This window comes from Copidosoma floridanum, unplaced genomic scaffold, assembly GCF_036245765.1.
Source record: "Copidosoma floridanum isolate Cflo_tuat_1 unplaced genomic scaffold, Cflo_Japanese_pri ptg000012l, whole genome shotgun sequence".
NCBI classification, from domain to species: domain Eukaryota; kingdom Metazoa; phylum Arthropoda; class Insecta; order Hymenoptera; family Encyrtidae; genus Copidosoma; species Copidosoma floridanum.
The window spans coordinates 4,951,728-4,977,075 of record NW_028321889.1 but is presented as its reverse complement, the minus strand read 5'-3'; the positions used below and the strand labels follow the sequence as shown (position 1 = coordinate 4,977,075).

Below are 25,348 nucleotides of genomic sequence, written 5' to 3'. Positions count from 1 at the left end.
TCGATACATTTTCAAATAAATTAAAATAAAACTTTATTTTCATAACAAAATCCATTAAGTACCTGGATTTCATTGAAAAAGATTTATCAACAACATGTGTACAAAATAATTTTTACTGCAATAAAAGAATTTTTGAACAAACATGAAAAAATATTTAATTAGTCCATTTCACATCTGTATAAAAAAGGAAATATTCGTGGAATCCGTAGACTACGATCCAAACAAAATTTTCACACACACAAAAAAAATAAATAGGGGAAAAAAAAATTCATACAGTCAAAAGCTGAGCTGGAGAGATCGCACAGCGAGTAGTAAACTTTTCTAATAATAAACTTTGATGATCACAGGGATTTGTGAGGTTATTGGCGAAAATTTTAAGGGATTTTTCATTCTATGTGTCGTAATTCGTTGGGATAATATCTGATCAATAAAAACTGGAATTTTTTAAAATCAAATGCATTTTCTGTCTAATTGATGCAGTGGCATCTGATAATAATACCATCTAAATTAACGTGAAAATCAAGCGATATTTTTATGGTAATATTTATATTTTTTATTTTGTAATGTAAAGAATTAGGTATACGAAAAATTATTGACAATCGTAATTAATATAAATCGTAAAATAACTCATAAGCAAACATAATTTGATACTTGCACTGTATACATCATTCGAAGTTTTTTCATTGCTGCTACTATTATTTTGATTTAAAAAATAAGTAGAAACTAACAAAACAAGGAAGTCAATATTCAGCCACACTATACTTTGAAAATGAATATCAAATAAGATAAATTTTAGCTTAATTAAATAATGTACAATGTCGCAAAATGGTGTGATTTTAACAACAGCATTATATCCTGATGTATCTTATCATAACAATAAAGTAGAATAATTTAAACCAACGTCCGATCAGACCATCACGATCAATACATGAACATGACATTATTGCTTGCTATGTTATTAGTTAAGGCCAGTAAAGTGTGATATACATGGAAACACACAGGATTCGTTCTACATCGTTAGTCGAATACAAATATAAAAAATTTTTTTTATCAATTAAAGTGGTACGCATAAGCTGCTCTTCCAAAAATCTCGGAAAAGGAAAAAAAAATCGTTGGATACAATATAGAAACTGGAAAATACGTGAATAGACGCAAAATTGTTAATTTACAAATATAGGTATGCCTTTATTGCGCAGTTGTAATTCAGAAACTCGTTTTTAAAAAATACATAATAATAAAATTGTACTCACCAAGTGACTAATGACCCGCAAAATCGAGAACATGGCAACAAATTCTCGTAATCTCATCAATTAGTCACCCAACACCGACTGTATATAGCGACTAAATTCTTTTGAATTTTTGAACACCCAAAAATTGATGGTGTAATTAGGAGAACCCTAAGCTTCCCCTCAAAAATTATTTTCATAAATTTCTCGGGCAAGATTAATCTTATCAGCAACCCTCGACTCTAACACTAATAATATTCCTTCTTTGCATGAAGATGCGCACGTTTTCCCAACAATCCACCGATCCACCCACGCATGTGTCCCAAAATATAAATTTCTTCGTCCACGAGCATTAATAAACAAGACGGTTCCTGAATTTCAATATTTCACGATTGATGAAATGCGTTCTCAGTTGTGTTTTCGATGAAAATGACAAAAAAGACCATCTGAAAAGTAATACGTTCCTCCATGAAAACACACCCCTCGATGACCCTTTTTCATTTTTCTTCTTCCCACCTTCGTTCCCAAAAAAAGGCACTTTGCACTTGCGTGTTCTGAGAATAAGGAGATAAGAAAAGCTCTCATTCTTTTAAACACTCGTGCTCATCTACGTAAACTGGAAAACTCAATTTTTTTTTCTTTTCGCCATCGTCACCATGGTGTGTATTATATTATATACACGGCTGTTTGAGAAAAAGAGCTAACAGATTAGAACCTCCCATAAATGTCTCGGATCCCTGGATGGCTCATGTATTTTCGATCGCTCTGCGTCTATGCGCATGCCATCTTTATTCTTCTCCTCTTTTTTTTGCTGCTTTAAGGAGTTTACGGTGAAATTAATTTTGGACATATTTTCATACAGATATTTTATGCCCGCATTTTATGACTTTTATGAGATGATCAAACTTTAGAAAAACTGGATGTTTATATACACTAGGGTATCCGTTGTTTTCAAATTTTCATTTTTTGATCATATACCCACTGAAATCTCTTTGTTTTTGCCGAAAATAAAATTCCTATGAACAAAATCTGATTAAAAATTAAATTAACACGCGCTGCCCTGTGTGTTTTAATTTTCCATTGAATGAACGTCGGATTTTTAATGATTTCAAGAAATAATTATTTTTAACTCTTCTTATGATCTTTAATCACCTTAAAAATTATAAAATCTCATTGAAAGGAGTGTTATATCTATCCACTTGAGTTGGGTTTTTTTTCTGATTGTTCAAGATCAAAACTTCAAACAATTTTAAAGATAATTCTACAATTCGAAAAAATATCAGAAAAAACTATGAAAATTTTTTTGGCCTAAAAAAATCTAAAAAAGAAATAAAATAAATAGATGTATCTAACGCTCTACTAAGTATGATTTAATTATTTTCAAGTATATGAAAAATCTCCAGAACGGTTAAAAATAATTATATCTTTAATTAAATCGTTAAAAACCTCATGTTGTATGTATGAGAAAATAAAATACTCCTGACGCCATGGGTTCATTCAATTTTCGTTTAGGTTTTACGAATTTAATTTTCATTAAAGGCTGTAATACATAAATTTTCGTAGATAAATAAATAAGTATATTAATTAGATAATAAATAGAACGACGTATCAAAATATTAACATAAAAAATCTATGGATTGCTTTCTAGTAAAAGCGTATTATGTTTATCTATCGTATTCTAGTTTTTCGAAAAAATAGTAAAAATATTTGTTGTTGTTCAATTCAATAAAAAATCTTTTTCTTTTCAGTCGAAAAAATTGCGATGAATTTTTTATCTCAACTGATAAGTTACATGATGAATTCATACCTTGCGATGAATATTCACCTCAACTGATGAATTATATGGCCATGGTAAAATTATACCGTTGGGTCAATTATAAAAAACGAAGAAACTTAACCCTACCCTCCACCTCTTAAAAGGAGTTATTTGATTTATTCGTACCTGACGTTTTACAAAGTCATTGTGTATTCTCATGCAAAAAAGTAGTGTGTACTCATACTTCATACATTAGGTATTACTTAAGCAGTACAAAATGTATCGTACAAGTGTTAAATAACATCCTTTTTCTACTATACACGCTGGTGTGGCCACAATACGTGAAGATACAGAAGGTAAATAGAAGTGCTATCGATCGCAGCGTGGGAAGAAAAAAAAGAGAGAAAAAAAAAAAACCCGGAAAAACCAACTCTCTCTCTCCCTTTCTCCTTCTGTTTGTATCTTCCCAGATTGTAAGGCTTATGGTGTGTCCTGAGCTTTTTTTTTTTTTTTATCTTGTACTGCTGTTTTATTTGTACAAAAAAAAAAAAAAAAAAATCATTCTCAAAAGAACGTTTTTAGATGCAGACCTTTTCACTGATTGAGCCATACTGAAAATTTTTTTAAATCACGAAGACATCGAAAAATTATGTAGGACACTTTTTCTAAGTTTTAAAGTTAAAAATTAAGTAAAAAATATCATATTCCAGTACCATAATGAGGAATCAATATTTTATTAAGTTTAATCATGTGGTTTTTTTTTTCCTTTTCATAAAATTGATGAATAATATTGTAATAATGGGTGTTAACAAGTTCGTAAAAATAGAATCACTTTAGTTCGAGTATGATTTGTCATAAACGACTAACCTACGAATGGTTTAAGTCCCGAAAAGTTGTGAGTACATAGATATGCCTAATGTGCTATCGATGCGTAATTTTAGAATTGCTGTTTTTCATAAATTAGTTATTGATAACAAATCGTACTCGGAACATAATGATTTTAGTTTTATAAAATTTTTAAGTGAAGAATTTAAGGTAAGTTGTATACAATTCGGAATTTTCACTTTTTTAAAAAAAAGATACCCACCCCGAGATTTCGTCTCACAAGAGGTTTGCATATCTGCAGCTATTCAACAGTGGCTCCTTTGTTTTCCACACATATAAGCTTGGAAACCGCTCCCTACTACCACCCCTTGTACGATTTTTTTAACCTCTTATTTTTTATCTTTTCACAAAGTACATTATCAGTACAGATACACACACATGGTACCTGCTTTTATTCACTGCTATTATTGCACACATGAAGGATCATGCCCTTTTTTTATGATTGCGTTGAAAGAGGTGGTCGAAGCTTTCGAGGAAATCACGTGTGCTCCGTAAGGGTTGGAGCGAGGGTTGGGAGGGTAATAATGGCATTTCTGGGAATTCAGTTAGCTGGAAGCACTTTTTGCCGATTCTGTCGCGAAGGAGTCTTGGGCTGGACTATTTTTACGTGAACATACCTACCATAATGGTGTTCTTTTGCGTAAAAAAGTTTGGACATCTTTTCACTTATAAAAGTTGGGATGGTATGGGTATTGTGGTCGTGGAAAAGATCACACGAAAAAACGTGCGAATAGAGGTAATGATACTTGGCCAAATTATTTTTTATTAATTGAATTGGAAAATATGCCCTCTAAATTTTGTACAGTGAAAAAATACTACATTGTAACGGAAAAGTGTGCAACTAGACAAAATTAAAAAAAAAAAAATATATCAATTAGAATATCAATTAGAATCAATGAAAGCTTAACTGTTTTAAATCGTAAAATTTTTTTTGCAAAAATAATCGTTAAAAATTCCTGCCAAAGAGTCAAAAGCAATATTTTACGCCACCTCATACAGTCATGGTTAAAAATAATCTCTAGTGCTGTTAAAGTATTCCAGTATCCCAAAAAAATATCATAATAATTAGGTAGAAAATCGTGTGTTTTGATACAACTTTTTTAATAATTGTAATAAACCACAAAAAACACACGAATGCGTGGCATAATTTTTTTACCATAGATTATATTTTAACTATTATTTGAAAAGTGCATTGTTATAGCTGTTTCTTCTATTTGTGTACTTTTTCACATTTAGAGGCTATATCGGGGATTCGAAAAAGCGCTTCAATTATTGGAAAAAAATGCTTACTCCCACCAAAGCTTTCCTCCTTCGAACCAAATTTAATACACTATTTTCCACGTTTCGTGCGAGCTTCGGCTGAAGTAAGAATACACGAGAGATGTGAGTGTTATTTTTAGAACAATGCGGTTGTAAGCAGCTCTAAAAATACACTGGTTTTTAAACAATCCCGGCTTTTACCAATGCACGTTTATACTTTCACAGCAAGCTCGCGAAATCTCACTTGTAGTATTGCATTTGTCAATCAAAGACGAATTTTTTTTTCAAACCACTTAAAATACACCAAAAATATCCCCCAGGGTGTGTAAGCAAGCACATCCAAATTAATGTCATTAGAGCAGCAGGATAAATAAAACGTCGGCATGGACGAGTTACTCGGCGGCGTGCAAACTCTTTCCCGTGCATTACCTTGAAGCGGGACTCTCATCAGCAACTGTCGTCGCATTAATCTCTCTCTCTCGCTTATCTCGCCCAGCGCCCATGTATACAAAACCCAAACGAGCCTCAGTCCAAGCCAACGAAGTAACCGCTACATTACCCCATTACCCGTAGCTCGCCAAGATATAATCAAGCGCAAAAAAAAGGACGATCATTGCCCTCCGAAATTCGGAGACCATCATTACAATTTTATGTCTCACTCTCGATACGCATGATAATTAGCTAATTATAATATCTGTCCATTCGTGGATGAAATTCATTGTAAACGTGTGTATTCGGATTTATCACCTTACGTTATTTCGTAAAGTAAGTAATTTTGAGAATTAATAAAATCGAGTAAGTCAATCGGCACAACGAAAATAGTACATCTTTTAACAATTTTTTTGCTGCAGAGACATGTGGAGGTAAAAGCTTATGGACTTGGAAAAAATAATATAGTTGAGTTGGTTAAGGGGATCATAGAAAAAAAACCTCTTTTTTTAGAATCGAGTCACTGGGTTGTCTTTGAGAGATTTATCTATAATTTTAATTTGTCATTTATTCTGCCGTCCCAGGAAAAGAAAAAAGAATAACATTGCACATACACTTTTTTCCCAAGGATGGCAGCATTTTGAGTTTGAAATACAAGTTTATAACGTAAAAATTATCTGAAAGGTTAATATTTCGTTTGTCTTTGCACAACAAACAACTCGACAAATAATTCCATTTGAATAAAGTTAATATAAAATTAAATTATACGTTATAAGTAAAACTCTATGAAATACGTTTTCGTAGTATAAAATATTTTTACAGCATTACCATTTATTTACATTGTGGTTTTTTTTTTTTTTTTTTTTTTTTTTTAAATAAACTAAAAATTTCAAGAAAAATTAAATTTTCTTTGAGTGGTAACGTATGCTTATTGATGATTAAAATATAAAAATATTTGTAAACGCGGAGTATAAAAGTAGTCATGATGATTTAGATTAATTTGAATCGACTAATAAAATTATATACATTTCATTTGAAATATAACATGCCCTTCTTAAAGCAGAAATAACCAATTACTTTGCGCAACTATTACACTCCATACCTACGAGGTATCGGGCAGCGTTATCGATCTGAAAACTGTAGCACTTTCAATCAAAAGTTTTGATGTTACGGAGACGTAAGTACCATATAGTCGAGTTATGTATACACTTAATGGACAGCCATTCGATCAGACACGGACGGGCGAATTGGAGACTTGATTACACTTACTCGGGTCGTTCGGGGAGGCGAAATTTTATTCGCACGATGGCGAGAATGTCCTACGCACGTCGACCATACCCCTGGGATTGCAAAATTCGTGAGCCTCTAGAGCTCCGGAGGGGTGAATATTCATCCGAAAGGGTTTTTGAAAAATACGAGGGTGTTAGGAAAAAAAGGGGCGTACTTGGAAAAAAAAAAAAAAAAAAAAAAAAAAAACGGTGAGAGGTCTCGTAATTGGATTACACGTATCTCGTTGTTTTCCTGGACTCAGAGCTTTTTTAAAAATGAGAACATTTCAGGAAAACAGTGTTTTTTTGTTTTTTTTTTGTTTGTGCATTCATTAAAATTAACGAGCGAGCCTTTACCCCAAAGCTCTTTTCATCTCGATTTCCAGGAGTTTTAAATAAATGCACATCATCGCTATGGTGCGCGCAAATAATGCTTTTGTACGGGAGCATCTAATTTTCGTACAAGCGGAACGTGTTTGTTTTTGTGTACTCTCATCGCGTGGAACGGTTATATTTTTCAAAACATTAACAAAAATGTCGTATGTAACTTATGCGTTTCGCGTAAAAGAGCCTTTTGCACGCACCAGTGCATTTGTTTCCGGGTTATATATACGAACTCCCATCTCTTGTCGTGGGCACTCTCGAGCGTATGAAAATCAGAGCAAAAGGGGGAAGCCAAAGCAGAGCAGCAAGCCGTCTTCCTATAGCTCTTTGTGCTTTACTTACTCGAGCATGATTTGTAAATACGTAAGCTTTTTTTTCGGTCGCTACAATCGGAATCCGTGGGGGGAGGTATAGGAGGGGTAGAGGAACATTAAATTCCGTATGTCTCTATGTGTATGGTGGTGCAGTCATTAAAAATGGTTCTCTTTCGATTGGACGACGCGTAGAATGTGTGGGTTTAAAAGCTACAGTCAATGACTTTTGGGTGTTGTAGTTTTTTTCGTTCCACAAAAGTACCTAAATAAATCTAATGGAGTGCTAAGTGCGATGCACTGCACTACATCGTCGACAGCATTTTTTTTGTAGATGTAAAACATATTTCATCGTAAGCACAGTGATTTTTACGATATTTTCATGGCGGAAATGAGGTAAAAATTAGAATACCAAAACTTCTAGATGGTGAAGTCATAAACACTAGTTGACTGTTCTCTAACGTTCATAATTTTTTTTTTTCCTCTTACTATACGCGCTTGTGTTCCCGATTCAACGTGACTCCCCTTTTCTCCCCTTTGCCCCCCCCTGCCAAAACCTTTTCAACGGAACCAAGTTTGATTCAACTAGATCTCAGTGCTCGTTTTCCCAATGGCAACGGCAAAAGGTAACTCCAACGCCTCGTCCAACGCCCTATATTTTACTACCAATGGGCGCAATTTTCACGACCTGCACACACGAAACAAAGAAAAGAACGTCCGATTAGCGAAAGCCCCCCCTCACGAGTCATTTGATTTGAAAGACACCCCCTGCTTACACATTCACACTTCCCCCCCCCTCCCATCTGCTGTGTGCCTACATCATTATTACAGGACCCAGTGAGGCGGGTATATGTGTGACAAAAGAAATGAAAGAGAAATAAGAAAAAGGAGAAAAAAAAAGATTCGAGACAGGGTGAGGAGCACAGAGTTCCGCGAGTACGATAGTCACGTTATCTGGGCAAGTGGGGTAAGCTGCGGGGGGGGGGCATAAGGAGGATCGAGAGGCAGCGGGAAAAAGGGGTGGGTGGGAGTTGGGCGCGAGAGACGTAGAAAATGGCGGAGGAGCAGAGGGGAAGGGGCAACAGACAAAGTAGAGGGGGAGGGGGTGAAGGAACGATTCTCTCTCTGCATGTAAATATACATACACGTGTGTATACATGGGTATATGGTAGCGGGGGGTTGACCCCTCGTTTTGTGGGTCGAGTAAGGCGGGGGGGGGAAGAGGGAGATTCGCCCGAATATCGAGAGAAAGGGGAGGCTGCTGGTGCGGGGAACAGCCTCTCGTGCTTATATTATATTATGTGCGTATAACGTATAGACGTATAATCTCACCTTGGATCCGGCAGGATGATCTTCTTGCTGGCCCGGGCGGCCGGCGTGCACTTGCTCTTCTCCATGGCCATGAGATAGCTCACGTCGGCGAGCACCGCCTCGAGATCCGCCATTTTTTTGGCCTATTTGATTTGTTTATTTTTATTATATTATCACGTGTATCTAAATCTACGATGCGGCGAAGTCTTGTGTTGTTATGTATTCATATATTATGTTATGTGTGCCCCGATAACACAGTAACACACAAGCACAGGCGCACTTGTCACAAATTATGCTGACGATGTTGCTATGTATATATATACCTATATCACTATTTACACTTTCACGTAGCTGTCATCGTCCAACTATAACAAACACTTGATGGTTCACCTCCGCTTTCATCTTGTGTCATATATCATAATTGCACCCACAACTGTGCGTCATGCATTTTATATTATAAATTTATACATGCATACGAGTATACACGTTTTATTGTTTACAAGCCAGAGCGTACAAATACATATTATTACATCGTATTATGCATTGGCAGACAAATTTGACAAATTTAGACGGTCGAGCTTGAATAAGTTTTGTGCGGACACAGGCATCGGTGTACTTTAATTATCATCCACTTGTGTATATGTATATTATGCGCGAATACCTCACTTGAATATTGTAACACTGTATACTTATACGTAAAACATAAATAATAGAGCACACTTTTATTTCCCCTTCTCTCTCTCTCTCTCTCTCTCTCTCTCTCTCTCTCTCTCTGATGTGCGTGTATATGTATATATATATATGAGCTCTTCTTGCGGTCCTTCAACTTTTATGCTATCTGTTGGATTATCGCCCTTGCGCACACATCCACTACTGCGATGTGTGATGTTAAAAAACAGTTGGAGAGAGAGGAAAAACAAAACATTTAATATATATATTTTTTTTTGTTTTGCTTTGAGCTCGAAAATGAGATTTGAAAAAAAGCTCAAATCCCTCCGTTAAAAATTTTTAAAGCTCGCCCTCTCCCCTGAACTTTGGTGTTCCAAGTCTCAGCTGCTGCCGTCAGTGCCCCATATATAACACCCAATAGTAGTAACAGACATTAACGGTGGATGCAGCAGACGCCTCTTTTACTCGCCTCGGGGGGCACACACATTTTCCCTTTTCCTTCTTTTTCTCTCTCCCTTTTTCCACTCTTCGCTTTTCCCCGTGAGTAAACTTTTCGTGGCTATACGTATACACACTATGCACCTACACTTTAACTCCACGTCCACGTCAACGAAGGTATTTATTTATCACTTGTAACGCGTGTGTTCACACCATCAGTTTCAATTTCAATTGTCAACATACAGTTGGGAGAACACGATCCTGATGGGCAACTGCACCCATGTACTCGAACTCTCGCAAAACCAGAGGCGCTCCGAAATCCAAATGCTCCGAAAAGCCCCGTGTTGTGCGCGCTTTGTACATGTGTGTGTACCCCGGGTGGCTCTGTCTGTCTGCTTGTGTGAGTGTGTGTTTTTGTTTATCTACTCATTTCTAATTCCACCGGAGCACCGCGCGCGCACTTTCTCTTTACTTTACTTGTCATGAAAAATTTCACGATTTTGCAGTATTTTTTTGTTTCCTTTCCTTTCTTTTCACTGCACAATCCCGCGACTCGACTGGTTACGAAAATTTCACGGTCATTGCATTGTTGCAGGGAATAAAAAAAAAAAAAGCACTGGAAAAAAAAAACAACACAACAAAGGGACGCGAAACGGTGACGCGCCGAACCGTAAGTAAATGAAAGAACGACGAGGTCGCGGCGCGACGACGATTGCTCCTTCTTCACTATTAGTAAGTTGGCGACCGAGCGAGCAAAGCCCTGCCCCCTGCCTCCACGACAGCGGCCTGTAGACGATACGCGCACGCTCACTTTACCTCTCTGTCCCTCTTGCGTCTTGTATAGATATATATGACAAAGAGAGATAGTGGGTGGGAGAGAGAGAAAAACGTTATATGAAAAAGCCGCGGGTGTCTCGAGCTTGCGAGCCGATGGATTGGTAGGTCGCTGGCTTTGCGGCCGATGATAAGGGAGGGTTTTAGTTTGGGGACAGGGATTATGTATAGAGCTCGTTATTTTTTTGTGGGAGTAAGATATATAAGTAAAGGGTTGCGATGAATTTATTAAATTAAAATTATTAACGATTTCATTGATTGAGAGTATCGTTTAAAGGTGATACTTTTATCACTACATGTACCAGAAATGGGTTGCCACGACTAAATAAATATTGGGAATGTAAGCCAAATTTTCAAAATAATACAAAAAAATTCGTAACATTATAATAAAACAGTAGTATTTTTTATAAAACAGTGGTAATTTTTAATCGTAATGAAAAAAAATAATAAAGATAAATACTTTCTTTTTTTTATTTACATTTTTATTTTTAATGAATAAAAATTGATTGTAGAGAAAAGTTACTTTAATCCTATTTGTAGAATTCCAACCAAGGTATTAACAGATAAATTTAAGGATGAGTATTACGTACAAAGTTTGTTAACGACAGAGAAGAGCAATATTCAAATAATTTTGGAAATTCTTAAAAAACACATTTTTATTCTCATTACATAATTTTTTTTTTCTAATAATTTATCTCCACACAGTTTTATGTGTGGACAAGGAAAGTTGTAGATATATTATTCTTATTTTTTTTTAACATATTTGAATGCAGACTTAGATACGACGATGATTTGATTCGGTTCTGAAACATCCGTTCTCACCCAATTACAGTTCCAAGTTTCAGAATTACCTATGTAGAGCCTATGAATGCTAATTATAAATTTTAACAAAGATCGTCAAAAAACTGCTCTTCGTACATACAACCCACGCTCTTTTTAACTAGTCGTTTCTCTCGCAGTATCGCCCAACAACCTCAAATCTAATACTGCGAGGCAGAGTATTCGCTCCGTGCATAAACGGCTAAAATTGGAACTTCAGTACCCAAACCCCATTTAAAGTACATGTAATCACCGACACTAGCGCCAAAAGTAATGGATTTTGGGGTTTGGGTACTGAAGTTCCAATTTCTGCCGTTTGTGCATGGAGCGAATATCGCACCTCAAAGTTCTAATAAATTCCGTTTATAAAATCGTTTCACTCACATCCCACCTTACTTCTACTCAAGTTCATCAGACCCACATCCTCTTCCACATCGTCATTGCGTTCCTTTTCACGCTCTTTTTTCAAGAACCCGGGATTATTCCACGGCTGGACATCGCCACTGGCGTTGATTACAAAATTCACCGTAGCCACGAAATAAACCCCAGCTATGATCCAAAAGACTCTCTTCCACTCGCCGAGGGTCTGATTGGGCGTGAGCACCCCAACGGTGTACGGAGCCGCGATGCCCGCCAAAGCCCCGACGCCATTTTGTATACCCATGAGTACCCCGGCGTAATTTGGGCTAAGGTCCAGCACGTTCACCTTGATCCCGATCAACGAGCTACCCGTCAGTGTCAAACCCACAGTAACCAAGACCACGGCCAGTACGACGTCGCAGCCCGCGTACACGGCCAACAGTAGAATAACCGCGGGCCCAACGCTCGAAATGACAACGTTGGCCTTTCTAACCTTACTTATCGACACGCGCTTTTTGGCTATCAGACGGTCAGACAGCCAGGACGCGAACGTACTGAACAGCCAAGAGCTGACTGTGTGCATGGAAGACGCGTAGCCGTTCAGGTGAATCGGTAACTTCAGCACTCCGTTCATGTATTTGGGCAGGTCCGACATGATCGTGTAGTTGCACCAGTCTTGCCCGCACTGCATAGCAACGAGGGCCAAGAATGGTTTCGAGGTGAGCACGTGTCTCCAGGGAACTGAAGGTTTTTCCGTTGTCTCCGCAGTGTGGCTGGACATGTGCTCGTGAAGGTATCTCCTTTCTTGCTCGGTTATGAAGGGGTGCTCTCGGGGACTGTCGTAGCATAGCGGCACCCAAACGACGTACCACAATATGCCGATGGCTCCGAAGATATAGAATATCCAGGGCCAATTGTCGGTTGACCTGTCCATAATAATGCCCGAGGCGACCGAGGAGACGAGTATACCCAGTTTAATTCCAGTGTAGACAAATGTTCCGATGACCGATCTCTCCTGGGGTGGGATCCACTGAGCCAACAGATGGCTCATGCCCGGCTGTATGACGCCCTCGCAGAGCCCCATGAGGAGGCGAAGCCCCATAAGAGCTGGGGCGTCGCCCCATTGGGTTACTTTGGGTGTCGCGATGGATAGCAGAGCCGTAAACAGTACTCCGAGGCCGATAATGCGTTTAGCGCCAAATTTTCCGGCTAGTAGACCACCGGGTAGGTGGGACGCTGCGTAACCCCAGTAGAAAGAGGAAAGAACGATACCCTGTAGGGTGTATCCGATTGGTTAAAAAAAATATGTATATACATGTACATGAATTAACGCCTTGGTCGTAAAAACTCTACGCCAACTCAAAATTGCCTTCAGTTAGTGTTTTCTTTGACCAAAGCGTCGATAAACGTGGGGTAATTCTTGCACTTTTACCTGAGTAACCTCGTCCCACTCAAACTCCCCAACGGAAACGACGGTGGTTTCGTTTTTGAGAACGTTGTCCTCGTACTCGGGACAGGTTTCGTCGATCGACTGAGTAGAGCTGATGTTACTGGAATGTGGTTTGGTCATTTTGGTTATTGCGATCGAGAGGCAGATTCGCAACGTGTATGCGTTGAAAAATGCAAAAAATCCCATCGTTGCAACGATCCATCGTTGGGGACCTTAGGATATATTTTATTGAAATTGTGAATAATAAAACTGGTTGAATGAGTTTAAGTATATTATTTTCATACCTTTTAACTATAGTAAAAATTAAAAAAAAAAAAATTATTCTTTATGTTTTGGCAATGGTTTGATATAAGAATATTTATACTATATGTAAGTAATGAACATTTTTTTTTTTATGTCAGTTATCTTAAATCTGGTACCAAATTTATAAAATTCGGGGATCTCTATCCTATTGCACCATTATACTTTTCGAATCATACGTCCATCGTGAGTGTAAAACGTATAGGTGATAAGTATTATAATTACACTTATAATTTCATCTGCCTACACATTTATGGAGTCATTTGTTACACCCATCCCTCCAAATGGAATTCACAGATATAATTAAATATGTTCAGATGGTTCACCGAATTTAGTAAATTTTTGGCATAAGACATAGGATCTATGATCGAAAAAAATTAAAATAAATTTCAAGTTTAATTTAATTTTCACTACAATGAAGCAAAAAAAATGTTTAAAAAAATCACTACTACATGCATGAAATACTATGAGAATATCAATAATTTATCTTACATTTTTCAAAAAATAGTGGCATTGGTTTTTATTCATAAGTTTAAATCACATCAGAACCAAATGTACTTTCTTACACACAAACTGATAAAATTTTACTGAATGCAATCGAAGCTCTAGGCTGATAAGTACTTAATCCAATTTAAAGATCATTGTATTTATACAACGATAAGATAATTTAAGACATTCTAATGTTTATGTCTCAATTTACAGGATAACGCGTGGAAAGAGGCTTTGTCATAATGTCTTAAGACTATACTTTATTATATTTTGAAATTTTTTTATTTATGAATGTGTATTAAACGTTACAGTATAATAATTTTTTTAAATAACCAATTTGATGAGTAAAACATTTAAAAATATATAGAATCGTTGGTAATGGTAATATTTTTTCTTAATTTGTCTTTTTTAACATAAATAAAAATAAAGTTTTAATGTTACAAAATTATAGAATATAAATCTTTTTTTTAATTTTGAATTGTATATATTTATTTAAAAAATTGTCAATGCATGGATTTATTTTTATTGAAAATTAAATTTGCAACTGTTTGATTTATTTCTAATCCATAGAGTAAAACAGCATTTAAATAATGAAAATAAATAAATTATAAATTTTCTAACATTTAAAATTAAATTGATAGCAATAAAAAGTAACTTCCTCCAACAATTAATTTAATTTCATTACATAATTTTGTGCTGTTTAATTGAGCTTTATTATTTATTGCATATTAAAATTTTTATTTGGTTTTAAAAAATAATGTTATTGGTAAGAAACATTCTGGTCGTACTAAATAATTAACAGAGTGCGCTTGCTTTAAATTTTGTATACAACTTCATTGGTGATACATTTTTTCAGTTTTTATTTTTCTTAAAACCGTGAAATAGATAAGTTTCTGTGGATTTTATCAGTTAGATCTATCTCTGAAATCTATGTAAAAAAAGTATATAAAAACAAAATTTCTATATAATTGCGTAGTACTTATTAGTTGTGTACTTAGAAAATAAAAAAAAAATTTTTCTCATTATTATTGTGTGTTTTAATAACCGTAGCTTAGTCTCGGTATTTCGTATATACGAGTCTCGTAGTAAAAAAAAGTTTAATTAAAAATTGAGGCTGAAGCCGTCACAAAAATGATTTTAATTAAAATATTTTTTCGTTTTTTTTAATTTAGTAAAGTAAAATTATTCTTCAAATTTTGTCATCAAAGTAAATTTTAAATATAAAAAAAAAAAAAAAAAAAAAAATGATTCAACTAGTTAAATGTGTTTGAATAAATATAGTGCTCTCAACATTAACTGTATGTATTGTTATTTTTGTGGACGTATATCACTTGCTACTCAAATTAATAAATAAAAATGAATTAAGTCCAACCTCATTTACAACATATTTCGATATCTTTATTTTTTTAAAGAGTTATATTTTTAGATTTGAACTTCCGAGTTATGAAACATGTCCAGTAGTTTGATAAATAATAAAAATAGTAAAGGATGAAAATCACATTAAAAATGCATTCCTTTTCATTTGTCATTATTTTTTTTTATTCTATTGTTACTTGTATATACATATTATAACCAGTCGTATTATTATTTATAAAATTTTATACAAATCTTACATGTCTCAAATCTAAATTTGATTATAACACTGTACAAATACATTCATGTGTTGTAGATCAAGTTGAAGTATTTAAGTAGTCAAGTCAACTCTTTCCAATTTATTCTTATCCAGCATCAAGTCTTTTTTAAGGTGATGAGCAAGTTCCTCTTGCTGAGTAAGTAAGTATAAATTTTGAATCCTTTTCTGCCTTTGTCTTTCCAAATCTTTGACAACTCCAGAGTGCATTTGTTCACTAATAAGTTCGAATAAACAAATTCAAGTAATTATCGATATTGCTTTGAAAAAGAGTTATAAATCACTAATATCTAACTAAAACATCTAACGTAATTTATAGCTGTTTCTTTGAAAATTCTTTTTATTTCACAAGAAATCCATCAATTAAGAATATAACAAATAATGTTGAAACAATTAATTTTATTGAACAATTCGTTTTATTTACGTAAACATCACAACAAAACATCATAACCTATAACTTCAAACAAAAAATGTATTTTTCTTACCGATCAAATTGTTGCTTCAAATGAACGTATCCAATAATTGTCACAGATACCGCAGTACAGCCTGCGAGAGTTAGCTTGGACGCTAACGACATAATTAATGATGATTATTTCTAAATGCCGAAAACGAAAAAAAGAATAACAACATCGCAGTTTGTAAATATTATCAAGTATATATATATATATATATATATTATACTTGTTGTCGTCTGCTCTGAGCACATCGTCATCGTCTGCTTGAGAGAGCTTTTTTTTGTCTGCAACGCGGGAGTTTTAAATGCTATTTTTTAAATTATTCATTAGTATGATTACATGATTATTTATTTTAGACATGATAATGATTACTATTTGATTTCCATGAAAATCTTAAATTTCAAGGAAATTTTTGAATAATAAACACATGAAATATTTTATAACTTATTTAGTCAGTAAATTTTAATGACAAGAATACATGTAATAGATATAAGATTCATAGCTAATTGTAAATGAAAATCAACTTGTAAACAAACTACCGTGCCAATTTATGGTTCCTTGGTTAAAGCTTATATTGTTGTAGTAAAAAATTTCACAAATTTCTGTAGAAGCACAATATATTATACTCATAATTAGGGCTAAAGGCCTATACGCAGTCAAATTGACATAAGATGCACAGTGCACAGTGCACAAGAATAACATTGGTTGGTATACCTATATACATAATGCACAGCGCGTAAAGCGCGTTAACGCACAATTGCTTTACGTTTTTACATATATAGGATATACCAACCAATGTTATTCTTGTGCACTGGGCACTGTGCACCTTATGTCAATTTGACTGCGTATACGCCTTATATAGGCCTTAACTATGTGTTGTGTATTGATGTATTACATGTTGCCGTCATTTTGCAGAAATTGTTTCTTCAAAAATTTACAACAATAGAAATTTATCTAGAATTCAATGAATTGTTTTGGTCGACAGTTCGAAACTTAGAGTGTAAAAGTGAATGCAAAAAAACTGGCCGATGAAAAAAAGATAGGTTATGTGCATCACAGTTGTCAACAAAACCTCAACAGGACCTCTTGACATTTTGGACACAATAAATTGTTCTCAAAAAAGTTTTGGTTTCTAATCATTCCGTTATCAGTAATGGAGGAAATCATTCGGCTTATACCAGAAAAATCAACAGTAGAAGACGTAACAGATAGGCAGTGCAATGATTACTTTTTGGAACAGTTCCTCAGTCAGTACAAAGAATTTCATTTAGTAAATTATAATGAGGTAAATATCTTTTCAACTATGTATAAATTAAATTTTTACATGTGAGTGTAGGTAACAATAACGTTTAAATATATTTGTATAAAATTACCATACAAAGACTTGATATTCAAATGAAGTTACATGTGAGCTTCAGTATTTCTATTTATGCAAAGAAGCCACAATCTTTGAAATTTATAACTATTCTGTACATAGATAAAGTCATCTTACTAGCACCTAACATTCATGTATTATAATTAATTATTAGGAATTAATGGCCATCTTGGATAAGCTCTTTGTATACATAAAATCACACAAGCACAGTTTAGTGAGCACTTACTCGCAGTTTCTTGGTGGTTTGATTCAAAACACGCAAGACAAAAGGTTGATACAGAAGTGCAGTTTATGGATTTTTGATACTCTTTCTAAAGCAGATGCAACAAATAACTCAGATGTACTTAACTTACTACAAAAAATAATTATAGATGTCAAAGGAGACAACAGTTGTTCAAAGGTAAATTGTTGTGTATAAGTCAAAATTCTTGTTTTTAAATGTATCCATCGTGATCATAAAATAGCACAAAGATTGTTTCTTGACAACAGTTTTTAACATTTCTAGAATATAGATATCTTTTTTAAAAGAGATTCTATTATTTTGAGACAAATTGATGTACAAAATAGAAAGTGGGATGAAAAAGAATATCAAGTATTGAATTTCTTCAACACAATATTTTCTGTACTACAAAAGCAGAATTGCCTCATTGAACCAAAAGACAGGCATGAGTTGAAACTGGTTGTTCTGGAAACATTGAGTAAGCTTCCAATCAACAATTTGGACAAAATGTATATAAATAAGGTATTTATTTTGTTTTAAATATTTATTAATACGTTGAAACGATTTTCGAAATCATAATTGAAATATTTGATAATCTTTTTTAGGTGGTAAAAGTTTGCCTTAGGCTATTAAGGTTGACAATAGACGTGAGTAATCTTAAAAACTCAGAGGAACTCGGATTACTGCTAGGCATAGCGCAAGCTTACGTTTTTCATGAAATCCAAGGCTTTCCGGTCACAAGTCCAAAGCCAATGATCACCTGCAACTTGAATCTACCAGTTCAAATCGATTCAAACTTGAAAAAGAAATATTTCCGAAACCACAAGGTAAAGAAGCCCTCTGCTTTAAAAAAAGTCGAGCAAAAATCTGTTCTTACGTCTCCTACACCCAAAACAGTCAAAGGCACAAGTGACTCGGAAACCTCGGATAATGAATCTAGATCTTTAGGAGCACCGCTGGACCGTAAAATTCGTTTGGAAGCCGCGCACTTGCTCAATGACATTGTTCAATGTCACAGTCGCGAATTCACTGGCTACTGGCTGCAAATGGTGGCGAGTGGTTCGAGGGATAATTTACGAACACTTGCCAAGTACGTAGTTCGCGAAACAGCCCAAGCTAATCGAACGGTTGCTCTCAGCGTATTGAACGAGCTATTACTCGCATCTAAGGTGTTTCTAAGTCACGCCAACGATACCGAGCGATCATCGTATGATTCGGTTTTCTATCTGCTTGGACTCTCGATCAAAGAAATACACGACTCTGTGTGCCAGTTGTTGAGGAAAGAGAATGGGATATTGCCCCTGATACAGGCCCTCAAATGTGCCTCTGCCCTCGCCGAAGCCACGCCTTTTTCTAGGCTCAAGCCTGGACTAGCTAGCGAATTGGCCAAGTTGTGTTATCCTCTGCTAATGAATAAAGGTGAGCTGACATGATTATTATTCATGAATTGTGTCAAAATTAACATAAATTTTTTTAGATAACACGGTGAAAGTGAAGGCGTTCGAGTTTTTTGAAACTCTGGTATTATCCGAGCCAGTTACGCAAGAAGTTTACAATGTATTTGCAAAGTCTTCAAACGACAGTCTGTATGTGCTGTCCGATTCGACTTACAACACTGCAAGTGAGACTGAGACAGAGGAAATCGTTATCGACGACATCAGCGACAATGTCAGTCAAATCGGCTTAAACGCCATCCAAGACAACGTTCAGGAAGCCAAAATCGGTGCCATTGTTGAAATATGCTTGAAAACCCTCTCCAAAGACGTAAGCTCAAAATAATCCGTGAGTACGTCAAAAAGAACTATTTATCAATCGCTTCCACGTTTCAGAGGACAAGAGAGCCGGTAATGCTGCGAGCCATCATGTTGATAAGAGCCATGGCATTCAATGCGTTCAGTCTTGTTTACCCTCACTTGGAGTATACAGCCGAATGTCTGATAGAGCCTATGAAAAACCACGAAGAAGATACGTCGCGCATCACGTTGCAAGCTATTCGAGCATTGGAAGTTATGGCTCAGCGGTTGAAAGACGACGAGTACAGCGACAAGGCCTTGGTATTTTGGAAAACTGTGTTTCCCGATGTGATTTCACTGACCGGACACAAGGGCGCCAGTAACTTGCGCGAAGCAGCTTGCGATTGCTTGGCCAACATAGACAACAGTGTGCTCATGCAGCAGGTGATTAGATTTAACATTATTTTTCGTGGTTTTGATTGAATAAAATTTCTCAAGTACTCTACCCTCAGATGAACTTTGACGTGAATTCCAAGTTGAAAAAGTACTGGATCGCAACCATAGTCTCGGCCTTGAGCGAGTGTGTGAGCGACGACGAGAGCTCCGTGAGAGCTGCAGCTTTGCGTGCCTTTGGGATATTGGTTACTCTACCGGCTTTGGAGGAAGATACTGGCTTCCTGTGGGACGTGCACAGGTGTGCCTGTCAAGGTTTTGGTGACGAAAACCTTGGTGTCAGAATAAAAGCAGCTTGGGCGGTAGCAAATCTTAGCGAGACTTTGATTAAACGCAAGTACGTATTGCACGCTCACCTTTTTAAACAAGTAACATGTGTATGGTATCAATTTTTCTTTACTTTTTGTCATGGTTCAGGCATAAAATGAAATTGAATCCTGAAATCAAGGGGTGTGAAGATGGTGCCAATGATTCGGAAGATAATCTTGATGAGCCAGAGCCAATTGATTTTATAAGTATTTTGGAAAAACCCTACACACTCAGTGTCTCCGGAGCAAGAGATAAAGATAAGGTTCGGTGTAACGCAGTCAGAGCAATTGGCAACATTATATACTTGTATCAAAATATTCACAGCGAGAGAGATGATTCCGAATCGAAAATTGTACAGGATTCTATGAAAAATGTGTTTGAACCTCCTAAGTCGGGGCAAATTAAAAATATTAAGAAAAAATGTAAGAAAGCAGGTAAAAAAAATTTCGAAGTTAGTGTCAAGGAGACAGCTGAGAAGGACAATTTAGCTGAAAGTAACGAAAATGTGTTTACTTTACAAAATAGTACAGCTGGATTAAGCGCACTTATAAATTGTCTTCGGAATACTAATGATATGAAAGTACGCAATTAAAAAAAAAAAAAAAAAAATACAATAAACTTGTTTGGTAAGGTCTTGATATACTACCAATTATTTTAGGTAAAGTGGAACGCTTGTCGGGCTCTTGGCATAATAATCAGTGGTACTCCAGATGCTACTTTAACTTCTTCCTGGAGAGTATGTAACAAACAACATTTTAATCTATTGCAAAATATTTTTATGATTTATAATATTTTTTCTAGGACATTGTTTTTAATGTAGTAACTGATCAGATGTGCAGATGTCCAAATTTCAAAGTGCGAACAAACGCGGCTTGGGTAATTACAGTTTGTAAATCATTTGGCGAGGAAATAAAGATGATTTGGAAACGCATAATGGAAGCTTTTGAAAACTCAAAAACTTTGTCCAGTATCAACGAATATCAACACTACGAAGCTCTTGTTGAACAGGTATAATAAATCACTATTTTTTATTCAACTCTTTTATATTAATTCGCCTATATCATTTTCATTGGATTTTCAGTTGTGCCTTGCATTTTGTCACATTGCGGTGTGTACTGATTTCAAATGGTTTGATTCGCTTTCGATTGAAATTGAGAATCATTTTGACAATGTGTCACCAATAATTAAAAGATTTCAAGTAATATACAGTTTTTAATATTCTAATAACGTAAGTGTTTGCTTAAAACCAAATTAAAATGTATTTTTCTTTCCAGGAAAAAGTATTACCGGAAAAAGCTGGCGAGTTGATTGAAGCCAAAACACGATTTTCTCTTTTTTCTAAAAAACAGATGAGTCCTAACGAGAAACAATTTGTCAAGCAAATAGTAAAACTATTTGAAAATGATGATAGACTTAAAGATGTTTTATCAATGTAGGTAGTGAGTGCTTCGATGTTTTGTTAGCAAAAAATTTTCTTTATTTAATGAGCTGTGATAAAACTAGTATAATCGAATTGTAAAAAAACTAATATTAAATTATTAATGAAAAAAATAAACTTTTGCTAGAAATATATTAAAGCTGTTTTCAAGACTAACCAAATTGTTTTTATATAGAGTTTTTTGTAAAATCGATTAAAAAAGCTATACATTGTAGTTATTATACATAAGCAAATGAATTGGTTTTTTTGTACATACAAACCTTTAGTGATTTTTCAAATTTATTTAATAAAATATAAAGTTTCCAATATCATAACAGCTGTTTTATTGTAAGATCTATCCAGCACTCTCATCATCTGTGCTTTTTCTACCACTAGAGCTGCAAGTATTTTTTATATTTTCATTTGAAATATTATTAGGTTGTTTTTCAGATTTATTTTTTTTATCAGGAACTTCAGCTGTGCTCTTGTCCTTGGAATTTTCTTGAGTTGTTCCTCCATTTGTTACTTTGTCCACATTTTCAGGTTGCGTTTCAGTTCTACTGTTTTCATCAGGAACCTCAGCTGTACTCTTTTCCTTGATATTTTCTTGATTTTTCCCTCTATTTGTTACTTTGTCTATATTATCAGATTGTGTTTCAGATTTACTGTTTTCATCAGGAACCTCAGATGTGCTCTTTGCCTTAGTATTTTCTTGATTCGACTGCCTATTTACTATTTTAGATGTATTTTTTTCTACCACTGTGCTTTCACTATCTTGTTCAGCTACAATATTTATGTCAGGTTTTGACTCTATGTTAGCTTTTGAACTTAATTTAGAATGGCTGTTTTCTTCTTTGTTAGTACTACTCGGCTCATCATCTTTTACCACATGTACATCACTAGTTTTGGAGTCTTCTTTGGGTTCAACCTTTTTTCCCTCCACATCAAATTTTGAATCACTGTGCTTCTCTTCATCTGAACTCTCGTTTTCAGAATCACTGCTTTTCTCTTGAATATTTTGGTTTCGATTGGGCTTAAACTTTTTGTTCTTCATCTTTTGCTTTTTTTTGAGTCTCTTAGCACGCTTTTTTGCTGTGAGTTCTTCCGCTAGCTTTTTGTTTTCCTCCAGTTTTTTGTGATACTCTTCATTGAGAATCTCCTATACCAATATCAAATATTAAAACAAAAATTTAAATTAGTCAAGTTAAAGTATGTAATATAAGACCTTGTGACTTTTTTCTTGAATGTATTTTTGTCTGGAGTACTCTTTTCTCCTCAGATGTCTGTAAACATGAAACTCTCCACTTCCTGCACCAGCACTGCTTCCCATAACGTTCCTTACGAATTCAGGTACGGATGGCGTTCCTTTGACTTTTGGTCGATCTGGTATTATGACTGGCTTATCCTGCAGCCAACGATTTGTTAGATATTCTTTAAAAACACCACAGAAGTAAACAAATACTTACCGGGTTCTTCATTAGTTTTATGAGTTTCAGCCTTTGCAAGTCAACCGCGGTCTTTGCAACCAATGGCCTTTCTTTCTCATCACTGGAGTCGTCAGACATTTCTCTCTTAAAATAAGTTAGAGTTGACTTTTTATGAGATTATTAAAGCAGTACGTTTACTACAAGTATCTCTAAAAAAGCACTGGGTTAATGAAAGATGGAAGCACACGTTTGGCAAACAATCTAATCCTTTTCTATACACAAACAATCAATCGAAATTTTCTGCTAAATTGGTGCATGAGAATCAAAGTATATTAACTAAATAATTACATAACAGGATAAACTTTGACAAGAAAATGAAACACTGCAGGCTGCTGGCTAATGTATAAGTTTATGGGATCTCTGAATCTCTCTTCGACAGAGAATATATAGATGTAGACTATACTATATATAAGAGCATATTCTATATATATATTTTTTTTTTTTAGCAGACGGCGATATTTTTCTAATCCATGCACTCTGCAGACAACATTTGCGCGAGAGTTCTATTTTAAAAAGCTCAAAATTAATAACTTTTTAAGGTTTATTGGACTACTTACCAATTATAGATGTATTCAATAGATTTGTTCAAGCCCCTTTTGGTTCGGTTCGGTTCTCTTAACAAAATATACCTATATATTATATGGAACCAAACAGCGAACTGGTTCCGTATATATAGGTATATTTTGTTAAGAGAACCGAACCGAACCAAAAGGGGCTTGAACGAACCTATTATATATTTAATAACACAGTGAAAGAAATGGATTAAACACATATTTAAAGCTGAAACAATTAAATGAAAAATCAGGATGGGGACAAAAAACGTACAAATGCGGTTTTGACACTTGATGATTTTTTTTCCGTAAAACCTGTGGGGTTTGACAAATTTATCAATATAAATGTTCTACTTGGAGTAACGCAAATATGACAAAAATTTTTATGTCCATAAAAATATCGAAAATTATCGCATTTGCATTGACGCAGTACTTGCACGAGAATCTAAAAACGGACGTATACGTTATAAATAATCAGCAATACTATGGTTGCCAAGTTGCGAATTGTTATAAATCTTTTTTATCTGACAGTACATATTTTTATGTAAAATTTGAACCAAAGTGAGTTAAAAGTAATTCAGCAACAGCTGAGTCATATACTTACAGTTATTTAAATATTTATAGTTAAAAATCGAAGAAAAAAAACATTACTTTTTCGAATTTCAGGAATTTTTTACTCAAAAACTAAGGTCCTAAGGTATGTTATGTCTCACTTAGTTTTTCGTTCAAAATGTGATTCCAGGAACGTCGATTGGCCACCGATACTAAAATTTTTACCGCCAAACCGCTTAAACTATGACAGATATGTGACAGATTCGTGCATGAAGATGAAAACCTCTCCACTCTCCTAGTAGGTGATGCAGTAAATTTACAGTGAGATGCGCTGGGCGAAACAAAAAACAAAAAAAAGCGCTAAATAGAGGAAAGTTTTTTGTAGGTATGTGAGAACCAAAGGTATGGAGACAAATAAGTCTAATGTTCTTGGAAAAGGATCTTAAATTACAATTTTATCGTTCGGGCAAAAACAACAGCAAAGTCAGATGATAGCTGACAATGACTGTGACGTCGCGGCGTACACATGATGACTTTTGACTCATTTCCATTTAAAAAATAATACAAAATCAAACGTTTCTTGATATTGATTCATCACCTCAATTATAATGACCATCTTGGTGATAATGATAACAGTACTAATGATATTGATATGCATCGATCGATCATCGACCTTTGACATTTACTACTCCATTGTAACCACTAGATGCTTTAAACAAAAAATAATATTCGATTTTCTGGTAACTCGTTGAATAGATAATAAACATATCATGCATTAATTTATTGAAAAATAGTATTATTATGGTCAAGCTGTACTGTGAGTTTTTGCTGGGAGAAGCCGACTTTCAAGTGTACGAAGATATACTGTAATGCAAAATAACACAAAACAATTGACACAAAAAACTTTCTGAGTCATGCAGGTGAAATACCTGATGTCAGTGTTTGGTCTCGGTAGCCGGAAGTGCAATGAAACTCTC

General features: G+C 34.9%; 4 protein-coding genes and 1 pseudogene across 6 annotated transcripts in view; 1 reads left to right on the top strand and 4 right to left on the bottom strand.

Annotated features, from left to right (window-relative positions):
* Gprk1 (G protein-coupled receptor kinase 1) overlaps positions 1–9,774 on the bottom strand; it is a 101,274-nt gene extending 91,500 nt beyond the window's left edge. For all 3 annotated transcript variants that reach the window (XM_089590301.1, XM_089590303.1, XM_089590302.1), the window contains exon 1: positions 8,852–9,774. In XM_089590301.1, coding sequence (XP_089446427.1) covers positions 8,852–8,964 — 113 coding nt within the window. In that variant the 5' untranslated portion in view covers positions 8,965–9,774. The remainder of the gene's footprint in view (positions 1–8,851) is intronic.
* A 2,051-nt stretch (positions 9,775–11,825) lies between these two features.
* LOC106637269 (dietary and metabolic glutamate transporter pseudogene) lies at positions 11,826–14,056 on the bottom strand (annotated as a pseudogene).
* Positions 14,057–15,818: 1,762 nt separating this feature from the next.
* On the bottom strand, positions 15,819–16,455 carry Pet117 (cytochrome c oxidase assembly factor-like). Its single transcript, XM_014349979.2, has 2 exons — positions 16,305–16,455; positions 15,819–16,036 (listed from the first exon to the last, which is right to left on the bottom strand). Exons 1-2 carry the CDS (start codon positions 16,394–16,396, stop codon positions 15,874–15,876), a joined length of 255 nt encoding a protein of 84 aa, XP_014205465.2. The 5' UTR covers positions 16,397–16,455; the 3' UTR covers positions 15,819–15,873.
* Positions 16,456–17,144: 689 nt separating this feature from the next.
* Positions 17,145–21,953, top strand: LOC106637332 (HEAT repeat-containing protein 6). The gene is made up of 12 exons (XM_014350077.2): positions 17,145–17,559; positions 17,804–18,049; positions 18,155–18,391; positions 18,475–19,288; positions 19,347–19,633; positions 19,699–20,046; positions 20,115–20,392; positions 20,473–20,944; positions 21,023–21,100; positions 21,166–21,372; positions 21,446–21,562; positions 21,639–21,953. The coding sequence occupies exons 1-12, from the start codon at positions 17,428–17,430 to the stop codon at positions 21,798–21,800; spliced, it is 3,378 nt and encodes a 1,125-aa protein (XP_014205563.2). The 5' UTR covers positions 17,145–17,427; the 3' UTR covers positions 21,801–21,953.
* On the bottom strand, positions 21,931–23,622 carry LOC106637267 (uncharacterized). Its single transcript, XM_089590278.1, has 4 exons — positions 23,557–23,622; positions 23,248–23,352; positions 23,007–23,186; positions 21,931–22,940 (listed from the first exon to the last, which is right to left on the bottom strand). Exons 2-4 carry the CDS (start codon positions 23,344–23,346, stop codon positions 22,137–22,139), a joined length of 1,083 nt encoding a protein of 360 aa, XP_089446404.1. The 5' UTR covers positions 23,347–23,352; positions 23,557–23,622; the 3' UTR covers positions 21,931–22,136.
* Positions 23,623–25,348: the final 1,726 nt, after the last annotated feature.